Source organism: Loxodonta africana, chromosome 1, assembly GCF_030014295.1.
Source record: "Loxodonta africana isolate mLoxAfr1 chromosome 1, mLoxAfr1.hap2, whole genome shotgun sequence".
In the NCBI taxonomy this organism is placed as follows: Eukaryota; Metazoa; Chordata; class Mammalia; order Proboscidea; family Elephantidae; genus Loxodonta; species Loxodonta africana.
This window is the reverse complement of record NC_087342.1, coordinates 31,400,125-31,417,418: the sequence shown is the minus strand read 5'-3', so window position 1 is coordinate 31,417,418 and position 17,294 is coordinate 31,400,125. Positions and strand designations below refer to the sequence as shown.

Sequence of the window (17,294 nt, the reverse complement as noted above, 5' to 3'; positions counted from 1 at the left end):
CAATTATTGCTATACTTGAGCCAAATTGTTGCAGCCACTGTGTCAATCTATCTTGTTGAGGGCCTTCCTCTTTTTGCTGACCCTCTACTTCACCAAGTATAATGTCCTTTTCCAGGGACTGGTACCTTCTGATAAAATGTCCAAAGTACATGAGACAAAGTCTTGCCACCCTTGCTTCTATGGAGCATTCTGTGTGTACTTCTTCCAAGACAGATTTGTTCATTCTTCCAGCAATCCATTGTATATTAAATATTCTTCACCAACACCGTAATTCAAAGGCATCGATTCTTCTTAAGCCTTCCTCAATCATTGTCCAGCTTTTGAAAGTATATGAGTAGTTGAAAAAAACATGGCTTGGATCAGGCCTACCTTTGCCCTTAAAGTGACATCTTTGCTTTTTAACACTTCAAAGAGGTCTTTTGCACCAGATTTGTCCAATGCAATATGTCGTTGTTTGATTTCCTGACTGCTGCTTCCATGGGCGTTGATTGTGGATCCAAGTAAAATGAAATCCTTAACACCCTCAATCTTCTCTCTGTTTATCATGATGTTGCTAATTGGTCCAGTTGTGAGGATTTTTGTTTTCTTTATGTTGAGGTGTAATCCAAACTGAAGACTGTGGTCTTTGATCTTCATCAGTAAGTGCTTCAAGTCCTCTTCACTTTCAGCAAGCAAGGTTGTGTCATCTGCATAATGCAGGTTGTTAATGAGTCTTCCTCCAATCCTGATGCCCTGTTCTTCTTCATATAGTCCAGCTTCTCAGATTATTTGCTCGGCATATGGATTCAATAGGTATGGCATAGAGCTGGGATTTAAATCAGTCTTATAAGACTCCAAAAAATAAAAGAAATGCATGTCTTTCTACTCTTCCAAGCTGCTCCAGGTCACGTAGTGAATGCACGGACCAAGGCTTGGCAGCTGCTGAACATCATCTGTGCTCTTCATAGGATAGCTCAGGTTATCTGATCTTCCCAGACCCAGCAAGGATTGACAAACAGACACCAAATCCTCTCCCTGCTTAATGACTTTAGATGACCAAAGAAGGAAACCATGAAGGTGAATCAAATAAGCACTGAAGCTCACTCACGTTTGTCAGAAACATACTTCTCTCCACTTAGAAACTTTTCATTCTTCTACTTAGTCACTGATCAAACGTGTATTGAGCATCTGCTATGTAGAAGGCCCTCAACTAGTGCTGGGGGTGCAGAGATGAGCAGAAAGAGACACAATGCCTGTGCTCATTGGAACTGATAGACTAGTGGGAAAGGCAGACATTAATAGAATACACCCAAATAATGTAAAATAACAATATGAGTCGAAATCGACTTTACGGCACTAGGTTTGGTTTTGTTTGGTTTTGATAAATGCTACGTAACAAAGCTTGGTGATTCCACTGTCTACATCTGAAATAAGTCCTACTCCTTAGTGGTTAAGTGTTTGGCTGCTAACCAAAAAGTCCACAGTTCAAATCCACGAGCTGCTCCTTGGAAATCCTATAGGGAGATTCTATGCAGTCCTATAGAGGCGCTTTGAGTCAGATTCGACTCAATGGCAATGGTTCCTTTTTTTGCCTACTCCTCAAGGCTGTCTACAATCTGGTTCTAACTCAACACCAGATTCTCCCTGATGGAACCCCAGCCACAATCAGGCCTGTCTACTCACCTTCTCCAAACATTTCCTAAGCTTCCCTGATGAGCCTTTCAATGCTCATGTCATTTCCTCAGCAGGGACAGCCTTTCTCCCTCATCACTATCTCTTAACATCCTGCTCGCCCCATTCATGCCAGTTTGACTCCAGAGTCCACTTTTTAAGGAAGGACCCAGGCTAGCTCATCCCACTTTTAATTGAGAAGTCCCGTTTAATTTATCTCAAGAAGAAGGAAGAACTGACTACCATTGCCATCACTTTATCTACACAGGACAGTTGTCTTTATTCTCAGTTATTAAATCTTGAATCAGTAGATGGGCTCCAGAGAGTCTATGAACGCCTGCAATTAAATGCTAATGTCTGTTTGTACATGTGACATTTTTGTGAGAATAGAGTTTCCAGAGGACACTGTGAATTGACACCCAGGAATCCATCCACCTGAAGACAAAGCCAACACAAAAGAAAGAGCCAAGTAGAGAGAAACAGGGTCAGATCCCTAAGCAGACCGTGCTTGAAGCCATCCCTGACTCTGGACGTGTTTAACCCTAAGTTGATAATTTCTTAAGAAGAAAAAGGGGAAATGGAAGGGAAGAGAAAGGAAAAGAAGGAACGGAAGAAAAAAGAAGTGGATAAATCCTTCCTATCCATGAAGTTCTTTCTCAAAAGCCACTTCTGCCTTGAAGACTTCTCCAGTTCCCCAATATGGTATCAATTTCTCTCTCCTCTGTGCTCCATGGACATCTCAAATGCCCCTCATGTGGAGTACCAACTATGTTTCTGCCTTGTGCTATGGTGAGTTAAGCATCTCAAGGGCAGGTTCTAGGTCATATCTGTGTTTTTATTTCCAGCAGCATCTAGCACAAAGTCTGGGAAAATAAAGGAAAGAAAGGAAGGAGAGACAGAAGAAGGAAATATTTATCAGACACCTGGCATATACCAAGATCTGTGCTAGACACTTTCCCACCTACTACATTTAACAAATCCAAGAGATGAGTATTAGCATTACCATTTGCGGAAAGGAGGAAATTGAGTTTGTTGTCCAAGGTCGCACAGCTAGTAGGCGGTACAGAAGATACTCAAGATCACAGCCAACTAATTTCTTACTCAGCATGACATTGTCTCTATAATTTGTTTCATTGTTGAGCTAACAAAACACCAGGAAAGTCGAACAAGGCTTTATGAGGACAAGGCTGGGTGAGGGGGTCTCAAGGATGCCTAAGTTTCCCCTAAAATATGCTTCAATAAACATTTTTTTTTAGTGTGTAGGGTGTAAGACAGCATCACATGGCTAGGAATCTGCTGATGTGCAGGGCAGTCATGGGAACAAGAAATTCTTTTGTTTAAAAAAAAATTTTTTTTTTTTTTTTGCATTTTCATATCCAAGATGATTTAAGACTTTAGGGTAAGTTTTTGTCTCACCCTGCCCCAGTGACACATGAACTTGTTTATTAAAGCTGAGTGATGACAGATAATGGTGAAAGTCAGCCAACTTCCTGTTTGGGGGGACATGCAAGCAGAAGGTGACAGCAAGACACCTGACTCTTGAACAGGGAGACTAAAAATACAATCAAAGAAACCACTTGAGACATGACTGTAGCTCCCATGAGAAGCTTATGCCTCAAGGAGGACACTACCCCTACTCCCTCATTTCCACTGCCCTTCCTCTGCTTTCCTTTTATGGTCTCCAAAGCCTGGGGTCCTAAGAGGCTCTACCAATGTAATTCCACATCTCCCTAAAGGTTCCTCCAAATTCGCTCCAGAATAATTGCAGTCCTGTTTTGTCTGAATCAGCAATTCCGTGACCATAGTCTACGCAGCCTTGTTGTTATTGCAAAGGATTTATGAAGACGCTGGAATATTTATCTTTAGTGCCAACACATCAATGCATAAAGAGAGAGTAAGTTGTTCAAGAGTGTTTCTGAATTCACCATACGGTTTTTTCCTTACCATTTCTCTTCCCAGACAATAGATACCCTTTGCCATTGAGTCAGTTCCAACTCATAGCGACCCTATAGGCAGCGTAGAACTGCCCCATAGCGTTTCCAAAGACCAGCTGGTGAATTCAAACTGCCAGCCTCTTGGTTAGCAGCCCAACGCTTACCAACTGTGCCAGTAAGGCTCCAGAAAATAGATACTAAAAATAGCGCTGTTCTCTAGTATTGATGTTTATGGGGCATTTGATCCTAATTTCCCATTCTTACCTCTTTCCCTCATTCTTAGGTGATGCACCCAGCTCCAACTCCATGAGGATATGCCTCTCACTCACCCAGGATGTTCTCTGCTCCCTCCAGACTTTCCATCCTTGCTCTCGACATGGCTGAGAGGCCTGCTGGCTCCTGGAAGCCGTATGGGTTGGGCAGGAAAAGAGGAAGCTAAAACCTGCAAAAACTCACTCACTAAGGCGAAGCAGTTCTAGGGGACTGAGACAACTAAAGAAGTGGACGACCTCAGAAGTGAACTCATAACGGAAAGGAAAAGGTAAATGCACAGAATCCATACTAGAAAAACAATTTTGAGTGAAACACCAATTACTGATAATAATCTGGACCTGTGAGCTTCAAAAGCCAGAACCCTAAGGATTCTAGGTATAAAGTTTATGCCAAAACAGTAAACATAGGAGAATGGATGATAATTGAAGGGTCAGCTTTTCCCACTATGGAGGAGATAAAGATTTCCAGGAAGAGAGAGGAGAAAGGGTGAGTCTATCAATACAGTGAGAAGCATGGTCCTCAGAGATGATAAAAAAGCAGGTCCCTGAGATTCCCTGCATCCTATCTCCCAATCCAGCCCAAAATTTGGGAGTAATGGAGGATGGGAAAAGCCTCATACAGGTGGTAGACCTGAGAGCAAAAGAATGCACACTTTGATTACCAAATTAAAATTTAATAGTAATTAAAAAAAAAAAAAAAAGGCAGCTGTCCAGTATAAGGGCAGCAGGAGAGGAACTGGAGTGTCTCGTTTCTAGACAAAGGGAGCCCAAGGCAGTCACTCTGTGGTCCCAATGGTCACAGAGTGGTACAGGAGCAAAGGAGTTTCTTAAGAACCTCTGAGAGAGGCAGAGAAGCAGCTGAAAGCTCAGCAGCCCTGACAAGGCCTTGCAAACAGGACAAAGAGAATGAAGAGTGACTGGCAAGGACTGATGACCAGAACCTGGTGGGATCATGGACCTTCAGGTGATGCCAGCAGGGGAGGGGCTGATGACCAGAGAGAGACCAATGGGAATGGAGATACTCCAGTAGATGAAGCATGGACCAATGACCATGAAGACCCTGGGCTAGATGGCCTCTCCTGTGATGCCCTGGCACTGTGTAAACACCTGCTGGAACTATGTAAACAACCCTGATCCTGAAACGATGATATTTTCCTGAAGTGAGTTTTCATTAAGTTAACTACTATTCCGCCACTGGTAGAATGGGGAGCTCAGTACAGAGATTAAATCCAATAATAGAAAAATAAACCACGTTCAATTTTTTTTTTTTTTTTGCACACCTGAGTTTGTAGCCTTAGCTTTGGATCCTCTGTACTAATCAGGGAGCTCTGGTAGAGCAGTGGTTAAGAGCTCACCTGCTAACCAAAAGGTCAGCAGTTTGAATCCACCAAGCACTCCTTGGAAACCCTATGGGGCAGTTCTGCTCTGCCCTATAGGCTTGCTATGAGTTGGATTCAACTCGACGGCAATGGGTTTGGGGTTTTTTTGTTTTTTTTTTTTTTGGTTTTTATACTAATTAGAACTCAAAAAGAACAATACGAAGTTCAAAACAAGCAAAATTAATCCATGATGATAGATGCTGGAGTAGTAGTTACCCTTGGGGAAGGCCTGCCTGGGGAGAGCACAAAAGAGTGTTCTGGGATGCTAGGAATGTTCTAGATCTTAATCTTGGTGGTGGTTACACGGTCGTATCCACCATCGCCCATTGTTGTTGAGTGGCCACCCCATGTGTGTCAGACTAGAATTGTTCTCCATAGTGTTTTCAATGGCTGACTTTTTGTTGGGGTCTTGGGCAATTTCTGAGGTGATCCTTATATTCACCTACTAACTAACAAGAGCGCCATGCTCATTCGTTTATTCACATATTCATCTACTCAACAAATATTTATGGAGTGTCTACTATGTTCCAGGTATTATGTAAGCCGAGAAGCCAACCAAAGCTATCAAGTCAGTCACTGATCTACCTCATGGCTACCTCATCCATATAGGTCTTACCTCATCCCTATAGGTCATTAGCAAATAAATTAATACAAAAGTAAGCAGTATCAGGACCTTCACCAAAGTCCTCCCAAACTGCCACCACAACAGAAGTTATATCACTGCCCCAGAAGGTGTTGTGGAAGTACCATGTGGGATCTCCTCAGGCCCAGGCCAGGTGACCAGGCTCCCACTCCAGTGTTTCCCAGTCTTTCCTCCTGTAGCCCCAAGGACTCAGCCTATTCTGCTTTTCTAAGCTGCCACCAGCTGATCTGTGCCTTGGAGATCCTTCCCTCCAAAGACTAAATTCAGGGCTAGTATGATCTCCTGGCCTCACATTCTTGTTGGCATGCAGATTAACTCATAAGCCCTTAGTCTTCCTTGAGTTTTTTTTTTTTTAATAATAAAAATGAAAATAACAAACTTAGCAAAGTTCTCCAAACAAACAAAAGACCAAGTTTGAAAATCTTACCAGTTCATATAGTCAATGTCCTAGGTCTATAGTTTCTAGCTGCCTCGGTTATCTAGAACTCTGGTGGTTGAAGGTCCATTTAAGACAAGGGGGGTCCTTGCTTGAGAAGAGGTCTTTGGGGCCTTTCCTTGTAGAGGCTTCTCTCACTTTTACCTTTCTAAAAGCTACTTGGATAAAGTATGTTTATCATAATTGGCCAATAAATTATGGACAGGCCACTGTGAAGTTTCTCTACTGGGCAGCTCAATCAAAACAGTACTTGCCACACCCAGAGTTTCCTCCTAGAGGAAAGTGTCCCATTCCATGCCATAGGTGATTGGACCCAGGGACTTTGACCAAGGGCAACCAGTGTGTGTGTAAGCTGGCCAGGAACCTGCAAAGTTGCCTGCCGTGAAAAGCTCCACTCAAACAAGGACAGTGATGATTGGCTTCACCAATTGAATCCTCTCTTTCTAGACTGGGAAATTCTGGGAGAGAAGCAATCAGTGGGTAACAGGAAGAGACAAAGAGAAAACCTAAAAAGAGAAGTGGAGTCTAAGAAAGCAGCTGAGTAACATCAATGGTGTGATGATTAAGAAACTCTTGCTGCTGGGTGGGGTTGGGGACATCAGATAATCTAACTCCCATTGGTTTGTTTCAGTCCCACTAAGGTGGTATCAGCTTCCATTGGTGTTTTCAAATAAGAGAAAATCCCAACTCTGGCACACTTTTCTCTGCCTATAAAAAAAAAATATAGCACTGATCAATTAAAATGCAGCATCTGTCCGGCTAATTGCACTAACAGTGTGCCATATGGACCTGATAAAATCGTTTAAGCATGATCTTTTATAGTCTTAATCCAGAAGAAAACAAAGATTCAGGGACAGCTTAGTGCAATGTTCTCACAATTAAATGTCAGACCAGTCTATCCTAAGCACAAACTATCCAAAATAAAGTAAAAATTAACAGACAAATGATGGGAAGAAACTCCTATGAAGCATCTCTTATGTGCCAGAACCTTACAAACCTCACAGCATTTAATCCTCATAATAATTCTCATTGCAAGGTAGGTGTTATTATTATCCTAATTTTACAAATGAGAATGCTGAGGCCGTTTCAGTAGCTCATCCAAAGCCATGCAGCAAATAAGCAACTGAACTAGGATTTAAATCCAGGTAAACCTGCCTCCAAAGCCCATGTTTAAATCTGCCTCCAAAGCCCATGTTCTTTCCATGCTATTATTCTGCTTTTAAGAGACAATTACAGATAACTAGACATATTTCGTATCTAAAGAGACCCCAACAATACTATGCAACCATTAAAAACAACCACGTAGGCCTACATGTGTTGACCTATAACAATCTCCAAAATATATTGCAAAGCAAAAAAAAAAAAAAGATGCAAAAGAGTGTGTATGGTAAGCCAACATTAGTGTTTAAAAAATGGAGGCAATGAGTGGGATTTGTATATATACATACATACTGGTATAGGCATAGAGTATGAAGACTAGCAAGACACTGCTAACGACAAAGATGGCAAAATGTTTCACTGCCTTCCTCCTTGTATTTGTGAATTTGGAACAGGGGTATGTATACCCATTCAAAAAAACAGATAATTTTTAAAAACCCACAAAGTAATCTCAACTTGTCCCTTTTGTACTTTCAAGCATGAAAATAGTCCCAGTTTTCTATGTTGAAGACATCTAAACAAGTAGCCCAGAGGCAATGGAAATCAGAAAGTGGGTTAAATAAATATCCAGAAGTTCACGGGACTCTTTTCTCATTTTCATAAGAATTAACACTCGTAGGAAAACTGAGTAAAATAGTCTCAGAGAGAAATTTGCTATTTTTTGCCTGGTAAGTGAAAGAGATTTTAAAAATTTGGGGGTGAGGGATTACCAGAATAGAGGAACCATTAATAAAAATAAAGCTTGCCCTAAGAAAAGTTAGGAGTCCTGGTGGTGTAGTGGTTAAGAGCGCGGCTGCTAACCAAAGGTTAGCAGTTAGAATTCACCAGGCGCTCCTTGGAAACACTGTGGGGCAGTTTTACTCTGTCCTATAGGGTTGCTATGAGTCAGAATCAACTCAAGAGCAATGTATTTGGTTTTTAGATTGGTTAAGCAAAGTTAGAAAGTAGGTAGAGAGCGTCTCTGGTACCTTCTGCCTCCCTGTGGGGCCCCCAGAACACCACTTACCCTGTCTCTGCCCTCCTTGCCCAACTCTCTAATAAAAACTAACCTCTCCACTGAGCATCTTCACTTGGGAGAAAATGAAAAAAGAAGAAATTTTAAGCCAAAATAAACTTCAAATGTATTAAAGATTTATGTATCAAACCTAGAAACACAGCAAGGCTGAATGAAATTATAGGTGAATGAGTACATGATCAAAGAATAGGGAAGACCTTTCCAAAAATGAACACAAGACAAAAACTATCAAGGAAATGATTGACACATCTGACTAAATACGAGTTTTAAACTTTTGTACATTAAAAAAAAAAAAAAAGGCTACTGGGTCCCGGACAGAGCTGGAGAAAGATTCTAACTCACACACACAAAAAAATGACCAGACTTACTGGTCTGTCAGACACTGGAGAAACCCCAAGAATATGGCCCCCAGACTTCCTTTAAATCTAGCACTGAAGTCACTCCTAAGGTTCACCCTTCAGCCAAAGATTAGACAAGCCCATAAAATAAAACAAGACTAAATGGGAACGCCAGCCCAGGGATAAAGACAAGATGGCAGGAGGGAACAGGAAAGCTGGTAACGGGGAACCCAAGGTTGAGAAGGGGAGAATGTTGACATGTCATGGGGGTGGCAACCAGCGTCACAAGGGAATGTATTAATTATTTAGTGAGAAATTAATTTGCTCTGTAAACCCTCATCTAAAATACAACAAAAAACTTAAAAAAAAAAAAAAAGGCTATAAGGAAAATTTGGTCAAATGACAAATAGAAAAATATTTGCAACACCCATGACAAAGGATTAGTCTTGAATATCTAAAGAGCTTTTATAGTGCTCTTGAAAAATCACCACCAAACTGAAAGGAGAACAAGAAACAGAAACACAAACTCCATCCTCAGTGAAACTGGGAAACATCAGTAACCCCAAACCACAGAGCACAAAGGCTGGTGACTTTGCTGAGAGAAGGAAGGTCAGGCCAAGTGCCTACGGAAAACAAGTTTGTCCCCAAAACCCCAAAAAAGCAGGAATTAAAATTCCAAGGAAGCTGCAAGGCAAGGATAGGTGGGGGCTGATAACAGGGAGAGGGTTTCAGAAGTTAAGTCTCCTGGTCCTCTATCCCACCTCTTTCTTGTAGGTCAATAACTACCAATTCTCACACCCACTGGAGAAGATGTTTTATTCTCTGGAGAAAGCAAGCCAGCCAGATTCTGGACTCAGGGACAACAGCCACTGAGGAAGCCAGGTATAAATATCACACTGAAAACAAGGATGGTTAAGTAAAGATTTGTAGCCACACCTATACACACACATACGTGCTCAGTCCAGAATGCCTGCTGACTTATAACCCCTTTAGACAAGAGACTAAAGGATTCTTATCTGGTGAAATTGAAGAAAAAGAAAAAATCCAACAGATACCAACATTTGAGGATCACCAATACAAAACCCAACAGCCCCAGTAAAACCTTCTCATCTACAAGCCTCTGACCCCATTCCGTGTACATCAAGCTTCATACTAGTATATTAAGGCCTCTATCTTAAATACAACTAGACAGCCAAGAATCAAATAACCAAGAGAGTATTTGAGGAAACCTTCTGTAATGGGTTGAACGGTGTAAAAAGATATGTCCGTGTTCTAATCCCCAGAACCTGTAACTATGACCTTATATGGGAAAAGATGTGATTATGTTATGGATCTTGAGGAATGGCTTATCCTGGATTATCTGGTTGGGGTCTACATGCAATCGCACGTATCCTTATAAGACACAGACAGAGGTGAAAACACACAGATGAGGAGGAGGCCACGTGACCTGGATACAGCAATTGCAGTGATATGGCCACCAGTCAAGGAATGCTGACAGACACCAGAGGTGGAAAGCAGCAAAAAATAGATTCTCCCTTAGAACCTCCTGAGGGTACAGCCGTGTCAACACCTTGATTTCTGGCTTCTGGAACTGTCAAAGAATACATTTCCATTGTTTCAAGCCACCCAGTAGCAATTAGCTCGAGCAACAGTAGGAAGCCGATACACCGTCTAAGGTAAAAGTTGGAGACCGACATAAGCAAGCAGGGAAAAGAAATTCAAAGGGAAGAGAAAAAGCAGAAGAAAACTTCAAATACCATAAGGAGCCCTTGTGGCACATTGGTTAAAGCACTTGGCTGCTAACCAGAAGGTCAGCAGTTCAAACCCACCAGCAGCTCCAGCAGAGAAAAGACCTGACAGTCTGCTCCTGAGAAGACTTACAGGCTAGGAAACCCTATGGGCAGCTCTATCTGTCCTACAGGGTCACTATGAATCAGAATTGACTCAACAGCACACGACAACAATGTATACTTTTCATAGTAAGCCATTGTAGGTCACGATCCTTTAAAATAAAGGTTTTTAGAAGAAAGAAGACTTGACATCCAAGAACAGAAGATCCAACATAGAAAAGAGATAGAAGGAACTCCCAGGCTGACAGCAAAGAGAAGTCCCAGGATAACAGCTGTGCTTCAGGTCTGGAGAGCAACCATTTCAGGCTAAAGTGGGAGGACAGAGGGAAAAGAATTTATCTAAAATCAGCGCATCAAGAGATAGCAACGTACACAGATCATTTAGAAGAAACAATTAATGAAAGTGAAAGTAATTGCTCCTAAAGACTGGGCTGGAGCAAGGAGGAGAGGCAGAAAATTGCTACTTCTTTTTTTTTTTTTTTTTTAAGACTTTTAGCTATAGTTGACTTTTTAAGTTATTTATATGAAATACTTTGAACATCCTGAATTATTTCTTTAGCATGCACACTGAAAATGTTTTTAATATCTACCTTCAACGTGACTTCCAGAAAGGGGTTTCCATTTACACTCCCACCAGCAATGGATCAAAATGTCTATGTTACCCAACTCTTGCCAACATTGAATATTATATTATACATCATACTCTTGGCCGACATGATACACAAAGAGTGATTTTACTGTTGACTTAATTTGCCTTTTGGATTACTAACAAGGTTTGGCATTTAAAAATATATTTGTTGACCATTTGATCTTCCTCATTTATAAATTACTCGTTCATGTCCTTCATTCATTTATTTCTGTTAGGACGTTTGTCTCATCCATATTAAATAAAGTAAAAGGATGTTTATGATAACATTGTTTTTGAATAGCCAAGTAGATGAAAACAACCTCAACTTTCAGCTACAGGTATTGATTCACTAAATTACTGTACTGTTAAGTTCCATTTGGCTATTACAGTGTTGCTACAGAAATGTATCTATTCGCAGGAAAATATGATTACAATATAACACAGGAAAAATGAAAACAGTGTGTCTAATAGGAGCCCATTCTTATCAAATATTATATAACATGTAATAATATTATAAACATACATATAGCACTTACTATGTACTTTTTTTTTTTATGTACTAGGTCCTTTACAAATATTATAACGCTATGAAGTAAGCTCTATTATCACCCCTGCTTTACTGAAAAGGAAACTGGAGTGCAAAGAAATTGTGAAACTTGCTCAAAGTCACACAGCCAATAAGTGGCGGAGCTGGGATTTAAGTTCAAGCCATCTGTCTCCAAATCTGTGCTATTAACAACCCTACCGATCTGCCTCTGTACATGAAAACCCTTAGAAAATGACATAGAAGTATATACCCCAAAGAGCATACATACCACATTGTCTCTGAGTAGGAGGGGTGGTAGGCAATTTTGAGGTTCTTTTTGCTTGTATCAGTTTTAAATCTTTTTTCCCATAGTTTGTAATTCTATTGCAACATAAAAATATTAAAAACTGCGTTTTGAAAAACAAAATGTATTTCCTTAACCTATTAGATAAGACCTATTTTAGTGGTGGGAACAAGAGGAGACCTGGTTTCTAGTCCCAGCTTTATCACTCCTGGCACACAGCAAGTGCTCAATAAAACGAGTGTTGATTGAGCATCTATTTTGGTGTCAAACCATACACTTGAAGTAATACACGCTATTACTATTGCTATTGCCAGTGTTAACTGTGCCACCTTAGATACGTCAGCAAGCCTCTGTGCCCCAGTGAATGAGATCAGTCTGAAGATAACAATGGCAGCTGTGGTTTGACATGGTGAATGGGGCGATCCTGCTCAAGGTTATTGGCTGTTTTAGGAGGGAACCAAGGAGGGGGTATTTGTCTTTTAAGAGAAGATTCAGAAAAAGCATAAAACCTGAACTACATAGAGGCCCCTCCATGCCACAGGAAGGGTTTTTCTGCAGTTAGATTGTTGGAGCTGCGGATGGGATTCTGAGCAAGAAGTTGCGGAGCACTGCCCCCCCCGCCCCGATAATGAGGGACCATTTCCCTGCCCATTAATGAGGCTGAGGGTGTAAGCAGGTGAGGACAGAGAAATGGTGAAGGGGCAGGTGCTTGGGTGGTACCTGACTTGGAGACCTCACCAGGCAAGGCTTAACCAGCCCTGCAGGAAGTGACTTGCTCTGTATCTTTAAGAAGCTCTGGGGAAGCTAAGCCAATAAAATTGGCTTCAACTGCAGCAACCCTTACTCAGAATTCAACAGAGCTGGTTCATGGTTGATTTTCCTCCCTCTTTCCATTCTCCGGTCCTTGCTGGACCTCATCAATCCTGCCCAGACTCCAGCCTCAGCAAAGCTGACACCGTTGTCCATGGTCTTTGAAGCTGGATCCCTCATTCCCCACCTTCCCAGACTTCAGCTTTCTGCACCCCTCCACTGCTGACCCAAGCAGATGCCACCTCCCAAATCCCCAGACCAGGAGCAAGATCTGGTACTTGTCCTTGGCCCCTGGGAATGATCTGGCACTTGTCCCTGGAAATGATCTGATACTTGTCCCTGGGCTCTGTTTATTTTCAACCTCACACCCTCAGTGAGTCACCTCTGCCCTAACCAATCAGAACCAAGTTCAAGGTGTCATCTTAGACCTAGGCAGAGACAGCAACTCAGGTGGTTTTGGCTATGTGGATACAGCTGACAAAGTCCATAGGCCAAGTTATTTTATAAAGCTAAATGTAATTATTATGGAGCCCTGGTGGCACAAGTGGTTAAGCGTTTGACTGCTAAACAAAAGATCAGCAGTTCAAATCCACCAGCCACTCCTTGGAAACCCTATGGGCAGTTCTACTCTGTCCTATAGGGTCGCTATAAGCCTGAAGCGACTCAACGGCCATGGGTTTTAAATGTAATTATTATCATCAGATCGAAGCAAGCATAATCAAATGGAAAGAATAAACGTTGTTTTAAAATAAAACTTAATTTTGAGCGTTCTCTACCTCACCTTCCGTAACACCCCCCACTTCTCAATGTTCTTCTTTCACTGTCACCACAAACCGCTGAGCAGACAAGGTCCTACTTCTCTCTGAACCTAGACACTACTTCCCTAGAGACCCCTGGGGTGGTGGCAAGCCTGTGGACTCAACACTCAGAAAGCCCAGGGTGCAAATCACAGCCTGTCACTTATCCTTCAAGGGCCTTACTTTCCCCACCTGTAAAGTGGGTGAAAGCAATCACTTGCACGCATTGTGCTAAGGATTGGAGGCGATGCATACGGAGTGCTGACTGTTGTTAGCTGCCATGGAGTTGATCATGACTCAGAGTGACCCTGTGTGTTACAGGGTAGAACTTCTCCATAGGGTTTTCCAGGCCTTTCTTCTAAGGCATCTCTGGGTGAGTTTGGATCGCTGACCTTTAGGCTAGCAGCCGATCGCAAACTGCTTGTGCCATCCAGGCGCTGATTAGGTTTCTGCAAACTGTAGTCATTGTTCCTAGAGTCAAGAATCACACTGGGCCCAAAGTCCATCAAATGGGGAAAAGACAGTCTTTTTAACAAATGGTGTTGGCAAAATTAGATTCCATCTGCAAAAAAAAATGAAACTGGACCCATACCTCTGACCATGTACAAAAACTAACTAAAAATGGATCAAAGACCTAAATATAAAGCCAAAAACTATGAAGCTCATAGAAGAAAAAACAGGATCAATGCTAGAGGCTGTAATACACAGCATTAACAGGATACAGATCACAACCAACAACACACAAACTCCAGAGGGTAAGCTAGATAACTGGGGTTTTCTGAAAATTAAACACTTATGCTCATCCAAAGACTTCACCAAAAGAGTAAAAAAAGAACCTACTGACTGGGGAAAAAAATTGGCTATTACAAATCAGACAAAGTTCTAATCTGTAAAATCTACAAGAAAATTCAAACCTGCACAACAAAAAGACAAATAATCCAATTAAAAATGGGCAAAGGAAATGAACAAACACTTCACCAAAGAAGGCATTCAAGTGGCCGACAGAAACATAAGGAAATGCTCACAATCACTAGCCATCAGAGAAATGCAAATCAGAACTGCAATGAGGTACCATCTCACCCTGGCATGTCTGTCAGGAATCAATAAAACAGAAAATAACAAATGTTGTAGAGGCTGCAAGGAGATCAGAACTCTTATGCACTGCTGGTGGGAATGCAAAATGATACCGCCTTTTTGGAAAACAATATGGCACTTCCTTAGAAACCTAGAAATAGAAATACCATATGACCCAGCAATCCCACTCCTAGGAATATATCCTAGAGAAGTAAGAGTCATCACATGAATAGATATATGTACACCCACGTTCATTGCAGCATTGTTCACAATAGCAAAAAGATGGAAACAACCTAGATGCCCATCAACAGATGAATGGATAAACAAACTGTGCTACACACACACAATGGAGTATTACACAACAATAAAGAACAACGATGAATCTGTGAAGCATCACATAACATGGATGGATCTGGAGGCCATTCCGCTGAGTGAAATAAGTCGATCACAAAAGGACAAATATTGTATGAGACCACTACTGTAAAAATTCATGAAAAGGTTTACATACAAAAAGAAACAATCTTTGATAGTTATGAGGGAGGGGACGGGAGGGGTGGGGATGCAAAAACACTTAATAGACAATAGGTAAGTGGTAACTTTAGTGAAGGGGAAGACAGTGCACGATACTGGGGAAGCAAGCACAACCTGTACAAGGCAAGGTCATGGTAGCTCCATAGACACATCCAAACTCCCTGAGGGACCGAATTGCTGGGCTGAGGGCTGTGGGGACCATGGTCTCGGGGAACATCTAGCTCAATTGGCATTACAGAGTTTATGAAGAAAATGTTCTACCTTCTACTTCGGTGAGTAGTGTCTGGGGTCTTAAAAGCCTGTGAGTGGCCATCTAGGACGTTCTACTGGTCTTACCCCTTCGGGAACAAGGAAAAATGAAAAACACTAAAGACACAAGGAAAAGATTAGTCCAAAGGACTAATGGACCACATCTACCATGACCTCCACCAGACTGAGTCCAGTACAACTAGATGGTGCCCAGCTACCACCACTGACTGCTCTGGCAGGGATCACAATAGAGGGTTCCAGACAGAGCTGGAGAAAAATGTAGAACAAAATTCTAACCCAAAAAGAAAGACCAGGCTTTCTGGCCTGACAGGGATTGGAGAAACCCTGGGAGTATGGCCCCCGGACACCCTTTCGGCTCAGTAATGAAGTCACTCCTGAGGTTCACCCTTCAGCCAAAGATTGAACAGTCTCATGGAACAAAACAAGACTAAAGGGGTGCACCAGCCCTGGGGCAGGGACTAGAAGGCGGGAGGGAACAGGAAAACTAGTAATAGGGAACCCAGGTTGAGAAGGGAGAGTGTTGACATGTCATGGGTTGTTAACCAGCGCCATACAGCAATGTATATACTAACTGTTAAATGAGAAACTAGTTTGTTCAGTAAACCTTCTTCTAAAGTTCAATTAAAAAAAAGTACCACACTAGGCTCCAGATCAAGCTCCCCTGGCTTCATCTTACTAAGGAGTCAGTGCCCCATCTCACAACCTCCCGGAAAGCTTCCACATGAGTGTCTTCTGATTTTCAGGTCTATGTCATGTCCCAGGTACAGGCCTAGGACCCAGCCCAGGCAGGTGTCTGAGGGAATCACAGCTTCCATGGGCTCCAGAGTAGAGTTCCAAGCCCACTGGTTCACACACCTGGAAGAGGTTAGCAGCTTCGAGGACCCGCTGGACATTCTGCTTGGTGATCAGCGCCTTGCTGGTGTACGTGTAGTCCAGGAGAGTGTGCATGATCTCAGCATCCACCCCTTTGATGACGATCCTCTTCTCATACTTTTCCTTTAAATCGTTGCAGAACATGGCCCTGGAAGAGAGATACAGGAACATGAATCCTACAGGACCTTTGTTCTTCCAGGCCCTTGTCAGCCTGTCTGCCCCCCAGGAACTGTGAGGACCCCAAGGCCAGGACTTGAGTCTGCGCTGTTTCTGCAGCGCCCAGCACACATCAGGCATTCGATCAGCACTTACTAAACTTCTCTGCCATGCCCATCTCTGGTCGCCAAGGCCATGCAAAAGTCTGAAGGGCTGCTAGGAGCCTTACTGGTACACCTGGTGGCATCTATCCCAGATACCAGTTGCTGTGGAGTGAATTCCTACTCTTGGCAACCCCATGTGTGTCAGAATAGAACTATGCTCTATAGGTTTTCAATGGCTGATTTTTCTGGAAGTAGCTCGCTGGAACTTTCTTCTGAGGAACCTCTGGGTGGACTCAGAAGGCTAACCTTTCGGTGAGCAGCTACGTGTGTTAACTGTTTGCACCACCCAGCGTCTCCTGGTGGGGTCTAGAACTACTTTACTGGCTCAAGACTACGTTCAACATGCTGGGGATTCTTCTGGGAGGGCTGTAGGACTCCTAAGCCATATTTATCCTTTCTTTCTCAATTCCCAGCACCCAAACAGGGTCCACGACAAAGTTCTCTGTCCTCTCTCAGGCCCTCTCTGGTTGGAGCCTGGCCTCACAT

General features: G+C 42.4%; 1 protein-coding gene across 3 annotated transcripts in view; it reads right to left on the bottom strand.

Moving 5' to 3' along the window:
- Window positions 1–17,294, bottom strand: part of KLHL6 (kelch like family member 6) — a 70,539-nt gene that overhangs the window by 29,336 nt on the left and 23,909 nt on the right. For all 3 annotated transcript variants that reach the window (XR_010321066.1, XM_003412879.4, XM_064279496.1), the window contains exon 2: window positions 16,471–16,636. Coding sequence is in view for 2 of the 3 variants with exons in the window: in XM_003412879.4 (XP_003412927.1) it covers window positions 16,471–16,636 (166 nt within the window). In the remaining variant the exon portion in view is untranslated. The remainder of the gene's footprint in view (window positions 1–16,470; window positions 16,637–17,294) is intronic.